The sequence below is a fragment of the Eulemur rufifrons genome, chromosome 12 (assembly GCF_041146395.1).
Source record: "Eulemur rufifrons isolate Redbay chromosome 12, OSU_ERuf_1, whole genome shotgun sequence".
In the NCBI taxonomy this organism is placed as follows: domain Eukaryota; kingdom Metazoa; phylum Chordata; class Mammalia; order Primates; family Lemuridae; genus Eulemur; species Eulemur rufifrons.
The window spans coordinates 11,466,222-11,485,890 of NC_090994.1; the positions used below are offsets into that span (position 1 = coordinate 11,466,222).

Here is a 19,669-nt window from a genome sequence, read left to right on the forward strand (position 1 = left end):
GTTTCCCAGTGGGAAAAAAATGACATTTACGAGTCATCAGAAGGCAGTGTTACTTTCTTCATGTGTGCAAAACTGACCACAAAGCCTGAAGCACAACTTTTGAATTTTAAGTTTTTCTTAGTTGTGTTCATCTGTTTGTAAAGGATAAGGACTGGGATTATGCTCTAGAGAAGGAGCCTAGCAGAAGTCAGGGAAATGAAAGGAATATAAGAAAGGAGTATGGAGCAGGAATAATAAGGTTCTTTTAGGGGTGGCAGTGAAACATGTGTGTGGAGAACAAGAAACAAGGATTCCAGAGCTGATGTTTTTACACCTTGTCTTTTTCTTCAATAACAGAGCAACTAGAATGTTGAAAAGTAACAACCAGTTGAGGTTGCCCCTACTGACTCCAATTTCCAATGTTTGAGCCCCTATTACTATTTCGGTAAGTGACAGGGACCAGGCTTGACAAGGTAGTAAGATACCAACCAAAGACTAGTAACTAGGTCTGACTTAGACATAACAAGTAAAGTATCTGTAGAGCAGAAAAGATAGTTTCTATAGTCATAGCTGCCTGAGATTCATTTTTAAAAAATGAATACAAGTCCAGTGGGTTGTAAGTTGTGGACAGACTTTCTGCACTAAACTATGGGCACTACATAAGTTTTTCATACCTCATTATGTTTTTGTGTAAACACTCTAAATCTATGTTTTCACGGTTTCAGGACTTTTAAATCAAAGTACTAAATGTATTAGTTTTTCCTTAAGAGAACATTTTGAATATGCTAAAAAATATAGTATTATTATGTCCAAGTATCAAATAGTTACCTCCTCTTCTACAATTTTCAAGGCCCAACTTTATTCTTTCCATTTTCTGAATTATAAAACAGATTTAAATCTATTTGACTATTATTGTATATTATAATTTTCTTGAGGAACCATATATTGATTCATTCATCAACTATTTACTAAACCATTATGTGACAGCATATATACTTCTGTTGTCCTCTACCTAATATTGCTGAACCAGATTTACTTACATGATGAATTATTTAGATGCTGATCTCGAAGTGTATGAAGTTCTCCAAGCAATTTGTCCATTTTTTGCTTCTTTTCCTGTAACACTCTCATTTTGCTAAAAAGTTGTACTTTCTCATCGGGTAAATGTTCCGAAACCGATGGATTCCTGCTCTGGGAAACCTCCCTAGTTAGTGAAAGACTTTCTGCCTGTCTTCTATTGTCTGGAACAGCAGGAGACTTATTTAAAAAACAAGAAGAAAAGTTAAGACTAAGGCAATTACAGGTTGTATTCTCATTTTTAAAATGTATAAATATTCTTTATAAAAAGAGAAATATCTGCCTACGTTATGCAGGTGGCTATAAGTGTATGCCCCTCCTATTCCCAAATTAAATACTATTTCCTGATATGCCACTATAACATATACATACAGTCATCCCTTAGTATCCACGGGGGATTGGTTCCAGGACCCCTGGGACACCAAAACCAACACATGTGCGAGTCCCTCATATAAATAGTATTCACATATAATCTACACACATCCTCCCATATACTTTAAATTATCTCTAGATTACTTATAATACCTAGTATAATGTAAATGCTACATAGTGTTATACTGTATTATTTTTTAAATTTACATTTTAAATTGTTGTATTGCTATTTTTAGTTCCCCCCCCACAAAAATACTTTTGGATCTTCAGTTGGTTGAATCTACAGACGTGCAACCCACAGATATAGAGGGCTGACTACATGTGGTTTTACATATATGTATAGCCAAACAGTGGTCTTGAATTCACTGGACATCTTTACCTGGATCTAAATTAAGTGGTAGCAATACCATATGTTACATAGAAAAAAATCTCATTCTATCTCTTGTATCTTTTTAGAACTACCACTATAAACTTTAACTTCTTAACCTATCAATTTTTTCTATCACTTCTCTCCTATCTTCCTCTATTTAAAAAAAAAAAAAAAAGAAAGATTCCACTACGGCTTAGGGAATCATATAATGAATACCTCCCATCACGCTTAGTCAAATTTTAACATTTTCCCATATTTGCATCAATTCTTTCTTTTTAAGAGAAACATTAACATTACAGATTTATCCAAAGCTCTACATGTAACCTTCCCCAATGTCATTACCCCTCTCCACAGACAACAATAATCTGGCATTAGGTATCTACCATTCTCATACATGTTTTTATTTTATAAGACCTATGTATGTATCCATTAAAAATGTACATTCTTTAACATACTTTTAAATATAAAGTAAGTGGTATCCTTTTTAAACTTGAATTTTTCATTCATTATAGCTCTGGTTCATTTACTGTAACTACTATATAGAATTTCACTCTATGTTTATAATTCATTAATCCATTTTCCTATTCATGGACATTTAGGGTGTTTCTGGTTTTTTGCTATTAACACAATGCTGCCATGAACATTCTTATATTTACTTCCTTGTGAACATGTAAGGGTTTCTCTACAATAGGCCATGGCAGGGTCACCAGAAAAAATTTACTAGACATCGCTAAATAACTCTCCCAAATGATTGGACCGTATTCTTTTATTTTCACTTGGTCAGCAAGAAGGCAGGAGACACTTCATCATCAAGCATACTCATTTCCAGTGGAGAGGTATTAATTCACCCTTTCTTACCCAGGGCCCATATATTGAAAATTTGCATTTATATTATTATTTATAAAGTTCATGAAATTTTAACACTTACTCTCAAATCACACTTAAGAACCTTCTTAAAATTATTAGTAAACTATTGTAAGGATATAGATTTAAACCTAAGTCTTAAAGGTTGTGACTAATAGTCTTTTAGAGGAAAAAAATGTGTCACCTAGTAACTTACAAAGGGAAAACTTCACTAATCACTTCATTCAAAGTAGATGTGCCTCTAATTAAGTGTTTCTCAAATATAGTCCCCAGGGCACCAGTACTGAAATCACAGGGGGAAAAGCCCACCCCAAATCTATGGAGGTAGAGGGACCCCACTGACCAGAAACCTACATTGCTTAACAATTATGCCAGGTGATACTTATACTTACTGTAGTTTGAGAACCCCCTGTACTAATTAATGTGATTTTAAACTCAACTATATTGAAACAATTAAGTTACCTGAGAATCACGAAGCTGATTATGGAAACGTTGAATTAAATCATTCAATTCTTCATTTAGTTCTGATGTGATACTAACTCCAGATAAGCTACCTGTAGTTTCTGCAACAACTGGAGAGAAAATTAACAACTATTCATTAATATAAATAAGTCAAACATCTTTTTTCTAATTTCTGAGAAGCTAAAAGTTTTGAGAAAAAATTAAAAATCTCACCTAACTTGAAACATTCATATTCATCTACCAATAATCACTTTATTAGAAGTTTCCATCTAAACTAAACATAAAGGGACAATCACAAAACTCTAGCATAGTGGTTCATCCTTTTCTGTCCCAACATGCAAGGAGGGCTACTATTACATCCCAGTTAATAACAGTGACTCAATGGAATGGGGGTGGGGCAGGTCTATCAGTCTGTTTGTGTTGAGGCAGTAAGTGGGAAAGTGTAGTCAGGAAAAGCACAGCTGATTCTCACAGGTCTCAACCTCCATATCCTCTGATAGAATCAATGCTCTAAGTACAGGGACTCGCGAACTTTTCTTAAAGGTTCAGATAGTAAACATAACAGGCTATGTAGGAAATACGGTTTTTGTCTTAACCACTCAACTCTGCCACTGTGGGGCAAAAGCAACCACAGATTTGTAAATAAATCAGCATGGCTATGTTCCGGAAAACTTCATTTCAGGCAGTGGGCCAAATTCAGCTGCTATAGTTTGCTGACCCCAGCACAGGAATGGATAATTTATTCAAGTGGCTGCTTGTGATACAAGTCATACTAAAAGGCTGTGGTTTTTACCTTCTTAGTTTAAAACAAACAAAAAAAAAAGCCCTCATATTTCTAAAGCAGCTTTCTGATGACAATTTTCATAAGTTATTGTTCTACTACCCAACCACCTCATACTTATTCTCACTTCCAACTCTGCAGCTCTAAAAGAGACACTGGTTATAAATTGCTTCTATTTTAAAGGAAAATACTTGCTTTTTCCACCAAAAAATTAAAATTTCAAGGCTAGATGGAATCCCATGTAGCTAGTCCAAACTCTATGTTGAAAAGAACGAAATGACAGTACAGATAACAAATGCACGACTTCCTAGGTAAATGGTGAAAGAAGCGTTCTCTCCCAAGATAGTGATGTTACCTCCCTTATACACAAGAAGATTAAATATTAATACTGTAATTATGGTTTTTCATCATATTTCCCTACAAAATCTCATAAATATAAGAGCAAATGTTTTACAATTACTAAACTAAAATTCTTTTTGAAGTATATGAAATAAATTCAAACTCTTATTCACCCTGATTTGTAATAGTATACTATTTAAAAAAGAAATTATCTGCTTACTTTTAATAGTGCATATCCAGAAATAGAAAGAAGACCCCTGACTTAGAATCAAAGAGATTTGATGCTACTAAAATTCTGTATAAACCCAGGCAAGTCAAAAACTGTGTTAGAGTCCCTTCTCTACAAAACAGAAGAATAAAAGCTCTGATTACTAACCTCCAATTCTGTGATGAGCAAAGATGATGCAAATGTAAATATAAGTATTTGAGATTAATGTGACTATCAAAGGAATCTTTGAAATCTGATACTCTAATTTTGAAAAACACTTAAAAGGTTAACCAAACTAGTATTAGTCATTATGTTAAAATATTTTAATTATCTATTTCTTAAATATAAATATAAAAGCTAACAGTACTTTCAATTTTATAAGGAAAAATGGAGACAAAAATCTTTGTAATTATTACTACATACTACACTATATAACACTATCTAATTATTACAAAAGAGTAAGTTACTTGAAAGTCATAAAGTGCTGGGAAATAGGCTAAGAGACGTGAAAACTTTCAGGGGTTTTGCAGGGCTTTGCCTTGAAGGAATCTGTGGACGTGTTAGTTCACAGAACAGAAGCTGCTTCCAACAAAGGGGGGATTGTCAGAGAACGTTTGCAAAGCAACGTTTCTTCTTTGCTGCCAGCCATCGCCTTGAGCTTTTTTGCAAGGCAGAAGTTCGGTTTGGGTCCTTGGCGGAGAAGCTGATTAAAACGCCTGCCCAGCAGATAACGTGCAGCTGGAACTATCCTAGACTTCAGGGCTATTCCTGCTTCATTCCTGACTACATGTCTCTGTGCTCAGAAGAAATAGATTAGAGTAGTACACAGACTCAGTGTTCTCATTTTATACATTTTATCTTTAATTTGTATGCTCAGCTAGGTCTGTTTCTAACTTAGGGCTTAACTTGCTTATCTTAGAAAAATTGTGTAACCGTCTATTCTTGCAGACAGAATTAGGTAAGGTTCCCCTGGGAACCTCAAAAAATGAACTGTACACGTAATTCTCTAACAAAAGACAACTACTTGCTATAACAATAAATACTGATGCAGGACTTCACTTGTGGTCTCAGAGTTCACGAGAATGCCGGAGATCCCCTAACTCCCCCATCATTTAAATTGCACTTTGTCTCCGTCTCAATCATTTCTCCGTCTATATTATTTTTTTCTTTATTTTCCATTATTTTCAAATCCCTTGCGACGATCCTGCCTTGGGACCTGTTTATCTGGGAGAGTAGCTAACTCCTGGCAGTAAAGTTCCTTATGAAAATGCAAATGTAAATTAGATGTAAGAATGATCAGACAGCTGAGCCAGTGGGTTAGGTTTGGACTGCAGGACAAACTGATTAATAATGTCAGTGAGGGTAGTCTCAGTGAGGACCCAAACTCACTGGCAAAAATAGAGTGATCAAAGAAGATAAATTATTATTAGAATGGAATAGTGGGATAACTACTAGAAAACATAGCTTAGTTTTACTGAGCTTTAGTAAGTTATAATCTTATTTTCAATTTAATGAGAAATTAAAACACTTAGGTTTGAGGGTGATGAGACAAACTTACAAAATTAGACTCAATACTAAAGAATTCAATACAATTTTCACCTAAATCGTACATGGTTATGAAAGGAAGGAGAAAGAGAGAAAAGAACATTTCCAAGTCTCAGGAAGGCTGTATTTTATCTCAACTAAAAAAAAAAAAAAAAGCCCTCATATTCCTAAAGCAGAACAGGAGGTCTGTCCAGAAAATATCCAGCCATGTAGTATGAAAAATAGAGGCATCTACTGAAGAAGGTACAAGATACAGGAAATACTGTAAATAGGACACAGGACAATGACGCCTCAGTCCCTTCAAAGTAGACACCTTGAGACCTCACACGATTCTCCCAGTGTCTCTTAACCTAACCCGTACACGTTCACAACATTCTCAGGTGTTCTGCTTATTGCAGGCCTTCCAGAATGCGGATCACTTTCAACAGATTCTCGGCCATCTTCGAAGTGTTTGTGCCACAATTGTATTTGTGCTACGCTCATTGCATGGTCCCCAAAAGCCTTCTGAATCATCCAGTTTCCACTTAGGACTGTTTAAAGTTAACATAAAATTTGACGCAGATTTGTTGCTCTACTCACTCAGTCATTTTGAACGCAACAGCCACACAGTACACATGCTCACCCAACAGTGTCTAGCACCCCACTGACTAGTACAACGAAGTCATCATTTGTTCACATATGCGCACCATTCCACTCACCTTGGCTTCCAGGTTACAAGTATATCGCACAATATTCTCATTATAATAACAGCTGGATGCTTTCCAGACGGACCTCATAAATATAGTTCAAAGGAACTAGCATATCAATTGGATACCTAATTGAAATAACAGCTACTACTAAATTTGAACACTAAAAATGCTCTATAAATTTATTCATTGCCTCACTTAAGGTTTTAACTCTTCCCTGGGAGACAAGCAAAGAACAATCCTACATGAATAAAATACAAAAAATGGAAATAAAAGCATCAAGAGCCCTATCAGTTTGAGGTACAAAAACAGAACTACAGCCTGTCTCTTTTACCTCTTAAGGGTACTCTCTGATGAAAAGGAGAGTGAGCTGGCTGGCTGCACCGTACGGTATGATGGCCAGGAGTTGTCCCTGCAACTTTTTCTGCATAACCAGAGAAAAGTACAGGACAGGGTAAGCCTCACACGTAGGTTTCTAAACTAGTCAATGATCAATATCTGATTATATAACCACCAGCATCCACCTTGCAATATAATTATTTATTGAGCCCTGCTTATAAAAACAACATTCTAAGATGTGGCATACCAGAATCATCCATCACAGCAATAGCTTGCTCTGCTTTATGCTGCAAAGCTAGAAGAGCAGCTTGTCGTCCCTGCAGAGCTCTCAGTTGCTCCTGCTGTTGTAACATCCTTTTTAATAAATCATGTTGTTTCTTCAAATTTTCTATCTCTTCCATAGGTTCTTGCTGAGGATCTCTGGCCTGGAAAATAAAACCAACAATACTTATATCTATTAATACTAAAATCCATGTTGCTGTTTCAACTATCAATGGCAAAGTACATGTAGAGATAATAAATTAGTATTAAATAATACAACCTAGATACAGTCTTAGTAGACTTGAAAAAAAAAAAGAGTTAGAACAGAATGATGACACAGAGACAGCCTGCCATGTTAAAAGTTAAGTAATTTCACAGTAAAAGACTATAAGCAATGGCTTAGCAAGAAAAGGAATTATTAACAAAAGAAAAGAAAAATGCATACAAAAGTTAAGACACGAAGGCCAAGAGGGCAAAAGGAGTCACCACACACAGAGACACACACACACACACACACGCTGAGGGATCCAGGCCCTACAGGAATGTAAAAGCATGTTATACTGGACTGATACCCTGAAAGTCTCTTTAAAAACAAATCACACTAAGAATCTTTCTGTGCCACTCCAAGAGATGATGTTTAAAACATCACAAACAACAAAACCCAGAAAACAAACAAACCCACTAATGTCTAATAAAAAACAAATTTCAAAAATACATTTTTATTTGATAATCTTATGAAAAATATTTTAATTGCATCACATCAGGCACATAACAAAACAGAAAATTTTATATTCTATATCAAAGGCATCATTACTTTTTTTTCTCTTAAATTATGCCTATCTCTTAAAATATGCCTACAACATAAAATAGAAATACTTCCAAATTCCCCGAAAATGCTAGGAGGTTATCATCTTGTTTCAAAGTAGAAAGATTAAACAGGTGCCAATTATAAGAAATAATTAAATTTTAAATGTAATATTAAAACTATTCAAAATGTAACCCAATAAAAAAAAAACTAAAGCAAAGAGACAAATTTAAATACAACCTGGAAACAATACAAGCCAAATTATGCATCAAATGTATACCATAATGGTATTTTTCATCATTGATTTACCTCTAAAAAATCTTTTATTTGAAAAATTCAATAATTTTACATAAAATATTCCACTTTTGTTGCACGCAGTCAATTTTAACTCTGAATTGCTAACAAATTTGTGTTGGAGTTATATACATTTTAAATAAATGATTCCTGCCCATCTCTCTGCCCCAAGTTACTAAGGAGAGCAAAGTTGTTCAAGGATTTCTTTCGAAAGTAAAAATGCACTGATCTATATTCCCTATGCACATTTGAACTCTACAAAAATTAGGGAGAATACAAATGGTTCCAAAGAAATTTCCTTCTGAGTGATATCTCTTACCAATACTACACAAAAATCTCTTACATTTACCTCCCCAAGTAGAAGTCATCAGTATTGCAAATAAATACACGAGTAACTGTGATAACATTTTATACAGTGACTTGGAAACTTGGAAATAAATAAAATTAGTAAGTGAATAAATAAGTGCATGGCACAAAGTTAAGGACTTAAGAAAGTTAAGATCAAACAGGAAGCAGACTATGATTACACTATTTGATATAAATATCAGAGGAATATGTTCAGTACCACATCTACCCTGGACTATCTCTAGACTCCATGAACTTGGGAGAGAAATATATACCTAGATCTTGGTGAAGCCAATATTTATTATGGGTTTTTCTATCGTCTTGAATTTCTAATAAATGGAATCCCTTTTCAAATTAACTACTGTTTACTCAGTTCTCTCCCATCCTAAACAAGTGGAGTTACCTGGTTAAGATTTACATTCAGTCTGTCAAAATTCACCTTCTTAGTTCTGTCTTATTTCAAGACTGCTTACATCTTAGGAAAAAAATGTTTTTGAAAGGGTACGGATAACTATCAATAGCTAATCCTCTCAAGATTCACCCAAAAATATTTCATAATAACTTCATCAAAGTCATTGGTAAAACTTTGTAAAACCAGACCAAAACAGGTACAGATATCAATGGAATGGCTCAGAGAAATCTTTCCAGGTTGATATCAATCAAATACTCCTCTGGCAAAGTATAAATGATAATTAGGAGAAAAAATAATACGTAAATTAAAAAAAGTCATCTAGGTGGGAAAAAAACCCTAAAGAATGTGTATTTCCACCTAATTTATGATATTCTCACCTCCCCAAAATAGCTTAGACTCAGGGTTACCATAAAACAATCTTATTTTAAAGTTTATTAAACAATTTAATAGTATGTAGTTTTAATTTTTAACAAGGAAACTTTTAAAAAACTTCTTCAATCCTTGTTAGCCAAATTTATTTGCAAAATTGTGATGCCCTAATTATAAAGAATTCTAAACTTTTTATTAAAATAAACACAATTATCTTCAGATTTTTCACTAATCCAAAAATAAATTCCCAACACTTTTGAAATTAGTGGAGTATTACTACTGCTTAATAACTTTTGCATACATATAAATAAAATTTGAGACTGATACTTAGGAAGGCTGAACCAATGGAAGGGGATGGGAACTATGATCAAATATAAAGGACAACAGGAGAAAATAGAAATAAAAATATCTAGGAGTAAGAACATGCCAAAAAGATGGTACTTAGAATAGAAATCCAAAAAGGATACTAGGAATATAGCCATCCTTCAAGCATTTATTTTTATTTGAACTTATATTGAGTCACCTTCACCAACTACATTTTTAGTTTACAGATAAAAAAAAATAACTTAGGCATGAAATCTTGAATTGCATATATGTAACAGTCCAATTTCAGAAAATCCAAACTCTTGCTTTTATCTACTCCTGAAGTACCCCTAATGATTATTCACAGATCCAAACATATTTTTACAGCTTCTGACAATTATGTACTCCAACTTTTTCATGTGAAAGATGAGGAACTATAAGCCCAGAGAAGATAAAGCTATGATTTATCCAATGTCACAGTTAGGAGAAGTCAGTTTCCTAGGCTCTAGTTTAATGTTCTTTACACATCATACTGTCTGCCCCAAAATTATGTGCTTGGGTTCTAAACACAGAAGTATAAGAAACAATCTCTAAAAAAGCATAGCTGGTTTGGGTGACAAGTCTAGCTCACATGAAATAACTAGAAATGATGAAAATAATAGCAAAACAAAGGGACATGGTACAAAGAAAGCTTCTAAGTTGTCTAAGAGCCAAGATGGGGTATGGGCGATTAGTGTGGGAAAACAACTGGGGGCATGGATACTTGTCAAAGGCTTCTTTTGTAAAATTATGGGAAGTGTCATCATGTCTATAAAATATTCCATAAAATGGAATTTGCCCTTGGAGGTAGCTCTAGAACATCAATCATTTCATATCAAGTATAACTCACAGGCTGCTTTCAACTCTGAATCTCATGTAAGACCTCAACATTTTTTTTTTTTTTTAACTATTCTAACAGAATACTACATCTTGAAAGGAGTCCAAGGAGGGAATGAGGATGAGGTAGAAAGAATAACAGATCCCGCAGAGCAGAGAAAAAATAAAGTTAGGTAGTAGGAGTTAAGATTTTTTGTAAGAAATTAAAATCACTTTATGAATAGAGTACTAAAATAATAATACAACTACACTGGCATGGCCTTAAGAATCAAGATTAAAGAAAGTCAAATTGGAATAAAATCCAATATTCAAGTTGAAGAAAGAATAATCTTCGTTCATAAGGACACTATTCAAAGAAACTTAAAAACAGAAAAGTGGTTTTTAAAAGTAAATATAATGCATCAGGTGAAAAAAGAACTGGCAGATACTATGCTGTAATAACTATCAACTCCTGTATTTCGTCTGTCACTGTTCAGATGGATTAGGAGAAGAACAAAATTCCAAAGATATCATCGGGTTTCACGTTCATTGGCTCTTCTCTAATAGTACTAGTTTTTAAAGCAATCAGCTATTTTATTTACTTTTCTGTTGAACTGGGGCACCTTTTGCTAAACACTTTATGTAATAAGATCCCCATAATTTCAAACTTCATCCTCAAACTCCTGTGGGAGCCAGAAAAAAACAAACTGCCAAAATACCTAGAAGTTAAGTTTTGCCATTTTTAAACAGCCACACACACACAAAAACCCCACATAAAATAGCTATAAAACAGAAAACAAAGACTACTTTGGTAATAAACTAGTAATAAAAAATACGAAAGTTGTCTTGTCTACAATTATTAAAATAATACTTTGCTCTTGCAAAAGGAGATGAGCACTTTTATAAATGCTACTTTTATTCAAACTGTTTTAAGTGGAACTACAAATAGTTGCCTTTATACCTATCTTGAATTCCTTTATCCAAATCATGAAAAATTAAAAGGATATTTAAACAAACATTGGAGAAAAACTTGTAAAAACATTAGTAAACAAGCCAACTGGCTAAATACTTTAAAAAAAAAAAAAAGAATGAAAGGAGTTTCCAACAACAAAAGCATAAACCAATATATGTATATATATATACACACACACACAAACACACACGTATATATACACACACACATACATATAAGCATTTCATTCTTACAAAGACAGGAAAGCTAATAGCTTGCTCTATTTTTTCTTTAATGGATGAACACAGGAAATAAGACAAAAATTAAAGCACTATCTTAATTCCTAAACACAAATATCAGAAACAAAAGGCAACTGATGTGGAGGTTTAAGAATGTATTATATTTTGAGCCCTCAACTGCAAAAAAAGGAAACGAATAACATTCTGAAAACTGTGTTAATGTAAATTAAAAACAGCTATCAGATATAATCCTTGGAGAGATATATAAAAAAGAAGAACTAAGAAAGAACAACACTAAGGGACATTTTACTAAAATTACAGTATGATAATTAACAATATTAATAATTTATATATGTAAGAGTAACAGCAGTAACAGAAAAGTAAATAAGGAAGAGGAAATATGAACAAGAGGTGCTCATTTAGACTTCCCAAGTTAATATTATGAAGTATACCTTTGAGGGAAATCCACGTTTTCGGCTATATTTCCTATTAGGCCTCAGTTCCCTGTCATTCTGAGGAGGTCTGTCACCTTTCCCTTTTGGACTTGTAGTAACGTCAATGTCTGAAACCTGTTCTTGTGAAGCTGAATTCCCTAGTTTGTCCTCAATGCACGGCCGAATTCTCAGACTAAAAGATGCCTCCTTTATTAAATAGTGTAGCATATTAATTTCTTAACACAAACTCCTGTTTAACATATAAGCCAGCCTTGTAAACAAATATAAAAAATTTAATAGTCCATCTTTTTAAAAAAAAACAATCCACCACCACCCCCAATTGAGTTTAACTTAATTAATTAGACTTTCAAGTTTCTGTAGACTAGACTGTTGCTTAGTGTAATTAAAAAAGCATCATTTCCTAGGCAATTTCCAAGCTATACAGCAACTGCTAAAGCATATTTTTTTAACATTTATTCTGCTACATGTTATTAATCCACTTTCATGATTTTATGTTACGATTTCATGTTGAAAGGAAATTTCATTATGAAGGAAATTTTCATCATAGTGAATAGTTTCAATGCCAGTATATAAATTATAATAATCAACTATACAATTTCCCACTCTTCCCCAACAGAATTCCTTTACCCACATTACTCCAACCCTTCCATTTCTGCTGGAATATAAGGAAAAAATTATTCCCAGCACCACTGTAATTAGAAAAACAATTTCCCCACGGTAGAATCCATTCTTGAACTGTTTGGATCAGACCCTCTGAGTGTCTCCTGGTGAAAATAATATAGAGAAAAAAAAAAATTCAGATTTCCTCTTCAAATTAGGAAGGGCAGGGAAGAGAAGAGGCAGATAAGAAACTATGCAGACCAATACTAAAAGGAAACAAACCCTCAAATTCCTGATGCTGAATGGTATTCTGGAACATACCACAAAGTAAAAGATACACAAGGTTATCCTCTCAAAAGAAAAGCTTTACTGGTCTGTTATAGGTTTTAAAGCTTAAAAATGCATCGTTATAAGCCCATCTATTAGAAATGCTTAAAAGCACACTAATTCAGAAGCATACTAAGTTTATTTTATAAATCTTTCTTCAAAGTTTTGTAAATTCCTAATTATTTTTCCTAAAAACAGAATTTTCATAAATTTGATTTTGCAGAGTCAGAAATTATAGTATTATTCTGTGAATAAATCACAATGTAAATGCTATCTTTTTCCCATTTACTAGCCTTTAACTCATTTTTTCAGTCATCTAATTTTGCTACTGTACTAGACTAGAAATTGAGAGATGAAAAATCATAATACCCTTAAAGAGCCCTCACTGGCAAACGAACTTGGGAGACTTTTCCAATAGACCATATGCTAAATAATCACTAATGATACCTACAGCCCTTATATTCACAATGAATTTTAACTTTCCCAAAGCTTCTCAAAATTAGCAAAGTTGTGCTTAACAAAACAAACTAGAAAAACAATGTTTCTGTAAGCTGACCATCAAAAATTACTGGATTTTCAAATCAACCAATAAAACTATTTTTAATGTTAATAAATAAAACTTGTAAATGTCTGTGATTAAACACAGAAGAATATATACAGCATTAACAATTTGAAGGTTTCTTCCCTGGAATACATTTTTCATTAAGGAACACCTAAAAAACACCATCTTGAAAACTGGGGGAAAAGTTTAAATCTTCATTTCCAGCACATTAGTTACCAAAAAGCCGCTTACCGTGGTATCTGAAGCCTCAGACTGCACATCTATGTTTAGCGATGTGCTCTCAGCTACAGAACCAGATCCCACAGCTGAATCTATAGTCCGAACATCCTCCTCCTCATTTTCTCTAGCCTGAAATATTTTAGTGGTATAAATCATACAACTATTAAAAAGGGCAATAAAATGTTATAATGGATGGCACGATTTTCTGAAAATATGTTAACTCCTCTGGGGTGGCATCAGAATGTCATCAGTATATATACACTGATATACCACAAAAATAACTCAATACATTATTAAAAAGGTCTAAAACTTACTAGGATTTTTTGGAGAAATTTCATATATGACTTTTCTTGCTCTTTAAGGTGATCTATTAGATGAGTAAGGCGCTCAACATTAGCAGATCTTTCATTTTTCTCCACAAGATCTTCCCTCATGGAACTAGCTTTAGTAATATAATCACGAATTTGAACAAGCCTGCTTACAATCTGCCAGGGAAATAGTAAAAAGAAAAATAAGTATGAAAATACACAATATATAAAACTGAGTAGAATTCAACAGCAAGAGTTTATAAATTTTTATTTCAAAGAAAATAACCAAAAATATTTCTAGGTTTATTGTGTGAATTCATACATGCAAAAAATCTAAATCAAACTTAGATTTTAATCAAAACATAATTGATTTCCCTGAAAACTTCAATCACTGTCAATTTAAAAATAAGTTTCAAAATTATTTTAATCTACATTACCTGTATAAACTGCACACCAAACTAAATATTCTTTCTATAAATTTTCCTTCTAATGTTCATATATTTCTTTATTAATAAAGTATTTACTTATACATACTTTTGAAAGTACTTTTCAAAATGATTACAATGCCATTTAAACAAATTCTTACAAAAAAATCCATTAGCAGTTTGCTCCCAAATCCCCCTTTACTACAAATTGGCAATACAGTTTTTGGCAAACAAAAAGAAGCCTTAATTAGCCTGAATATGCCACATCTACAATGACTTTGGATTAAAAAAAAATTACTCCATTTTAAATAAATCTGGTAGATTAAAGAGGAGGGTCACGGAAACACTTTTAATTCCACCTAACTAAAATTCCTGTAAGTATAACCTAATATAATTTTTAAAATCATGTTTATACTTTGAGGTTTGTGAAAACAATGAGCAAAAGAAACAAATTTTATCACCTGACTGCTCTCCATTGCAGGTTCTCCTCTCCCATCTTCTTCAGAGACTTGACAGTTTTGCAAAAGGTCATTACTTAGAGCAGAAGCAAACAACTCTTTACATTGTGCTGATCCAATCGTTTCTCTCTTTGGAGGGCTTATAGCTGTATCTTTGCTCTTGTTAGTATTAATCTGCATAGGCAAAAAGTTGAAGGGCTTTCGGTTTTCACTAAGCTGACGTTTGTTGTTAGCAGCTGTTGCTCTACCTTGAGAATCACTTCCAATGCTTCTCTATATATGGAAAAGAAATCAAATCACACAAACATTAATCTTTCAACATATTTTTTTAAATTCCAATGTTCTTAGTTTCATCATCATATATTGATTTAGGAGGTACATAAAAACAGCTTTGTAGTAACATTTGAAAGAGCTTCAGATCTACAAAGTTCTGTCATTAAGATATCAAAATTTGATTAGCATCTCCTAGTCCCCATTTTGTTGACACAATTCAACTGATAAATATGAACAAGATTAGTCTAAACAAAGTACAAACTAAGTATCCCTTATCAGAAATGCCTGGGACCAGAGTGTTATAGATTTCAAATTTTTTCAGCTTTTGGGATATTTGCAAATACACAATGAGATATCTGGGGATGGAACCCAAGTCCAAACATGAAGTTCATTTGTTTTATCTATGCCTTACATACATAGCCTGAGTATAATTTTATACAGTATTTTAAATAATTCTGTGCACAAATCAAAGATATGACATTTTTACTGCAACCCATCACATAAGGCCAGGTATGGAATTTTCCACTTGTGGCATCATGTTGGCACTCCAAAAATTTTGGATTTTGAAGCATTTCAGATTTCTGATTTTCAAATTAGGGATGCACAACCTGTACTAGGACTATGGACCACTTTTGTAACTCATATTGCTATTTATTACTTGTTAACAGAAGTTTTATAGACCTTAGACCCAATGAAATCAATTAATATGAACATTAGCATAAAGATTTGTCTATGTGAAACACTGTCTGAAAAAGTATTCAGCTCAGTGCCTGGCATACATTTAAGTGTTCAATAATTAGTACATAGATGTAAATGACATACGATTACCACCACTGTCATATTAGACTTGAATCTACCTTTCCGCATATTTGGAAACCTGTATATCTCTGCAAAGTACAGATGTGATAGTAAAATATTTGTCAAGAGTTCATTATCAATTTTAAACTGTATTTCAGTGATTATAAACACAAAATAGTTTTACTTCAGATCTGAGGTAATCCAGCACATCCCACACTTAACCAAATATAATAAAGTGGATCTTTCCATTTACTTAATAGCAACTTTATTGAGCTGCTAAAATGTAAAATTTAGTTTCATAATGAAATCACATAAGTTGGTCATATGACATAGTAATAAAATCCAGAAATACTTTGCTTTAGAAAGTTTAGAAACAGGATTTCATTTCCCTCCAAAGGACATAGCATGGTATCATCATCACCAATTAAATTCTTTCCATACGCACAGAAACTAAAGAAAATAAACAGCTCAATTTTTATTCCTAAAACAAATTAATCCATTTCAAATATTTCCCATAGTCATAACTTGATTTTTAAAATAATTCACAAACCTGATCTAAATCACTGAAGTTTATCCGCTGTTTAAGTTTCTCTAATTCTGCCTGCTCTGGGACAGACATCTGAGTCATATATCTACTGTGTGGAAACGTATGTGGAGTCTTTGTTCTTCGTCTTCCAACGCCTGGTGATGACTCCGGAGAAATATCATTAGTTACCCTTTTATCACTTTCTACACCAAACTTTTTCTTATTCTTTTCTGATGATCTATTTGCTTTCTTCTGTTGGCCACACCAGTCCTTTAAAAAAGTAAAAGCAAAAGTTAATCTCCTCTCTATCAAACTAGGAAAATAATCTGGTATGCTTAAAACATTTTAGTCAGTCTTAAAATTAAAAATGACAAAACATTTTTCACGTCAAGTATATATGCTTAGAAACTATCATTTACTTCTATTAACTCATTTTTCCCTCATTACATTTACCCTAATTTTATAGCCTATCCTTTAGAAATAGATTACTTTCCTATCAAAGATCATTAATGAATACAAATTCCCAAATCCCAATGCTAGAATCAATCTGAATATTTTCAAAGCATATTTAAAAATCATTCTTTCCTCTTTATAAACTGAATAGCGAAATAAATTATACATACATTTACTGGCCACCCTTAGATTTAAGTCAGTATGTATAGTAAAAAGGATACAGACCTGGAATCAACCTGGGTTCTAAAGTGATTACTGTTTACTGAAGAAACACTCCATTGTGTGACCCTAGGAAATTTACTTAACTTCCCATAGTCTCAATTTCCTAATCTCTAAAATAATTTCACCTTTAAAATGGGATTAAAACATACATAAAACATCTAGCCTAGCATTTAGTAAGCATTAAATATGGTTCTTATCTTATAGACAAAAATGTACTACATGATAATATCTAATATGGAATAACAAAGAGTGCTTACTGTTTTAACTAGAAAACATTTTTGACTTAGCTATAGCCACATAATCTAATTCATTCAATGAAAAGGTCTATAATTCCCACCTTATCCATACTGGAAGAATCTTTCAGTTACTACTACAGTGAAGTCACTTGGGATATTTTCCTCATTTATAACAAAACTCCCTTCTCTACAAACTGTCTCTCCACTCAATCCATGAGTGGGTGGCTCCTGCCAACCTTTCATACTATTTAATTCACCTGATCCTGGCCATAGAGTATTAGAAAAAGAAATGCATATATAATCCAAATTGGGATAATCATACTTTAAAATTTAAAATTGGAACTAGGAGATAACCAGTCAGTATATAATAGCAGCCACAGCTGAAAACTTGATGTGACAGCCATAGTATACTATGTGGACCACAGGAGGAGAGAAAGCTGCTCTGTGAAGAGAAAGTTGTGTTAGGCAGAGGCACTCAGAAGCAGAGTTAGGAAAGTGAAAAAGTAATTCTTGACAACTTTCTAGTTCCTTTTTCCAGTCCCTTCCTAAAATCCAGCTGTATTCCTTTAACATGGTTTCCATAAAACACCTTTATATCCTTATAATAAATCGGCATTTTTGGTTTAAGCTAACTGAAGTTAATTTCTGTTCCCTGCAACCAAAGTGTCTTCAACTAATATAATAAGTAGCCCAGTGTCCCTTAATATCTTGGCCAACAAGTGTTTACGAAGAGTTTCAGTGAGTTAGATTTGGTCAGGGGAAAGTTGCATTTTAATATTAGTAGTCAGCAATACACCATCGACAGTAAAGCATCATACCATATTGTTGAGTCGGTCATCAACACTTTCATTGCTCCAGTTTGGTAAATCCTGATCATTCATGCCATCTTCAAAAGGACCTCCTCCCGTGGCCATACCGACTGTAACAATTAATTTTCTGTGAAACAAGTAAAAACTGCTTTTTAACACACAAAAACAAATTCCAATGTTTAAATCATTCCATGAAGTTCGGCAATATAAAGGAATCTCTAAAATGCTGATTTTATAACTACAAAGAGGCATGATAAACCACACGTCACAAACAAATTGATTAGCTGCTACAGATGTACTATGATTAATATAACTTAAGTAGCTAGACGATGGAGAAGGGAAAGAAAACCTCTGAATATCCACTATGGACATTGGCCTGCATGCTATAAGGTTATTTAATTTATCCAACACATTCCTAAAAGGTAGACCAAGGAGGTAAGAAAGAAATTATATACAGCTAGAATCAAAACTTCTCTTAGGAAAGAAATAAAGTGTCTGTTCTGACAATGAGCTTGGTATAAAGGCCATACCCTTAAGGACATGGGAAATAGTTTTGTGCAAAGGATTCAAAAAGGGTAGACCCACTCTGCATGAAACAAAGAGAATGTTTTGGTTTTAATAGGAAGGAAGGTACACCAGAATGGCAAACAAGATGATGAGCAGGTGGGGCAAGAGAAGCAGGACTGGGTGGGGTAAATGGCCAATATAATCCAGAGTGCATGCCTGAAAGGCATTTTAAGAATAGTGATGCTTACTGCCCTACTTTAATTTGCATTACTGCTACCTTATAGCTGTCCCTAAACCTTGGTAAAGACTACCAAACTCAAATCTTCCCCACAAAAAATAAGTGGGATGTTGATGTATGTGAAAATCAAGAAAGGAGCTGAATTTCATACCTGGGTCAAAGAGATGAAAAACAGAAGCAGCAACGGTGAAAGCAGAGGTTTAGTGCAGAGATGGTCATGAGAAAATAAGATTTCTACATAATCTTATGGAAAACTTTGGATTTCCACTACCTGTGGATTTGTACAGGTTCAACGGGTACAGTATAGGTGAAGGAGAGGTTGAGAAAATTTTATCTAAAATTCAAAGGGCAGGGAAAGCCATTAAACTATAAACAAAAATGCTAACATTCAAGAGA

General features: G+C 33.4%; 1 protein-coding gene across 4 annotated transcripts in view; it reads right to left on the reverse strand.

Annotated features, from left to right (window-relative positions):
* Positions 1-19,669, reverse strand: part of PCM1 (pericentriolar material 1) — an 86,455-nt gene that overhangs the window by 58,029 nt on the left and 8,757 nt on the right. For 2 of the 4 annotated variants that reach the window (XM_069484907.1, XM_069484909.1), the window contains exons 3-10: positions 18,538-18,655; positions 16,833-17,078; positions 15,215-15,484; positions 14,335-14,505; positions 14,033-14,149; positions 7,270-7,447; positions 3,125-3,234; positions 1,020-1,236 (exon numbers count right to left, since the gene is read on the reverse strand). In XM_069484907.1, the coding sequence (XP_069341008.1) occupies positions 1,020-1,236; positions 3,125-3,234; positions 7,270-7,447; positions 14,033-14,149; positions 14,335-14,505; positions 15,215-15,484; positions 16,833-17,078; positions 18,538-18,633 (1,405 nt within the window). In that variant the 5' untranslated portion in view covers positions 18,634-18,655. The remainder of the gene's footprint in view (positions 1-1,019; positions 1,237-3,124; positions 3,235-7,269; positions 7,448-14,032; positions 14,150-14,334; positions 14,506-15,214; positions 15,485-16,832; positions 17,079-18,537; positions 18,656-19,669) is intronic. The other 2 variants (XM_069484911.1, XM_069484910.1) reach the window with 1 other exon arrangement.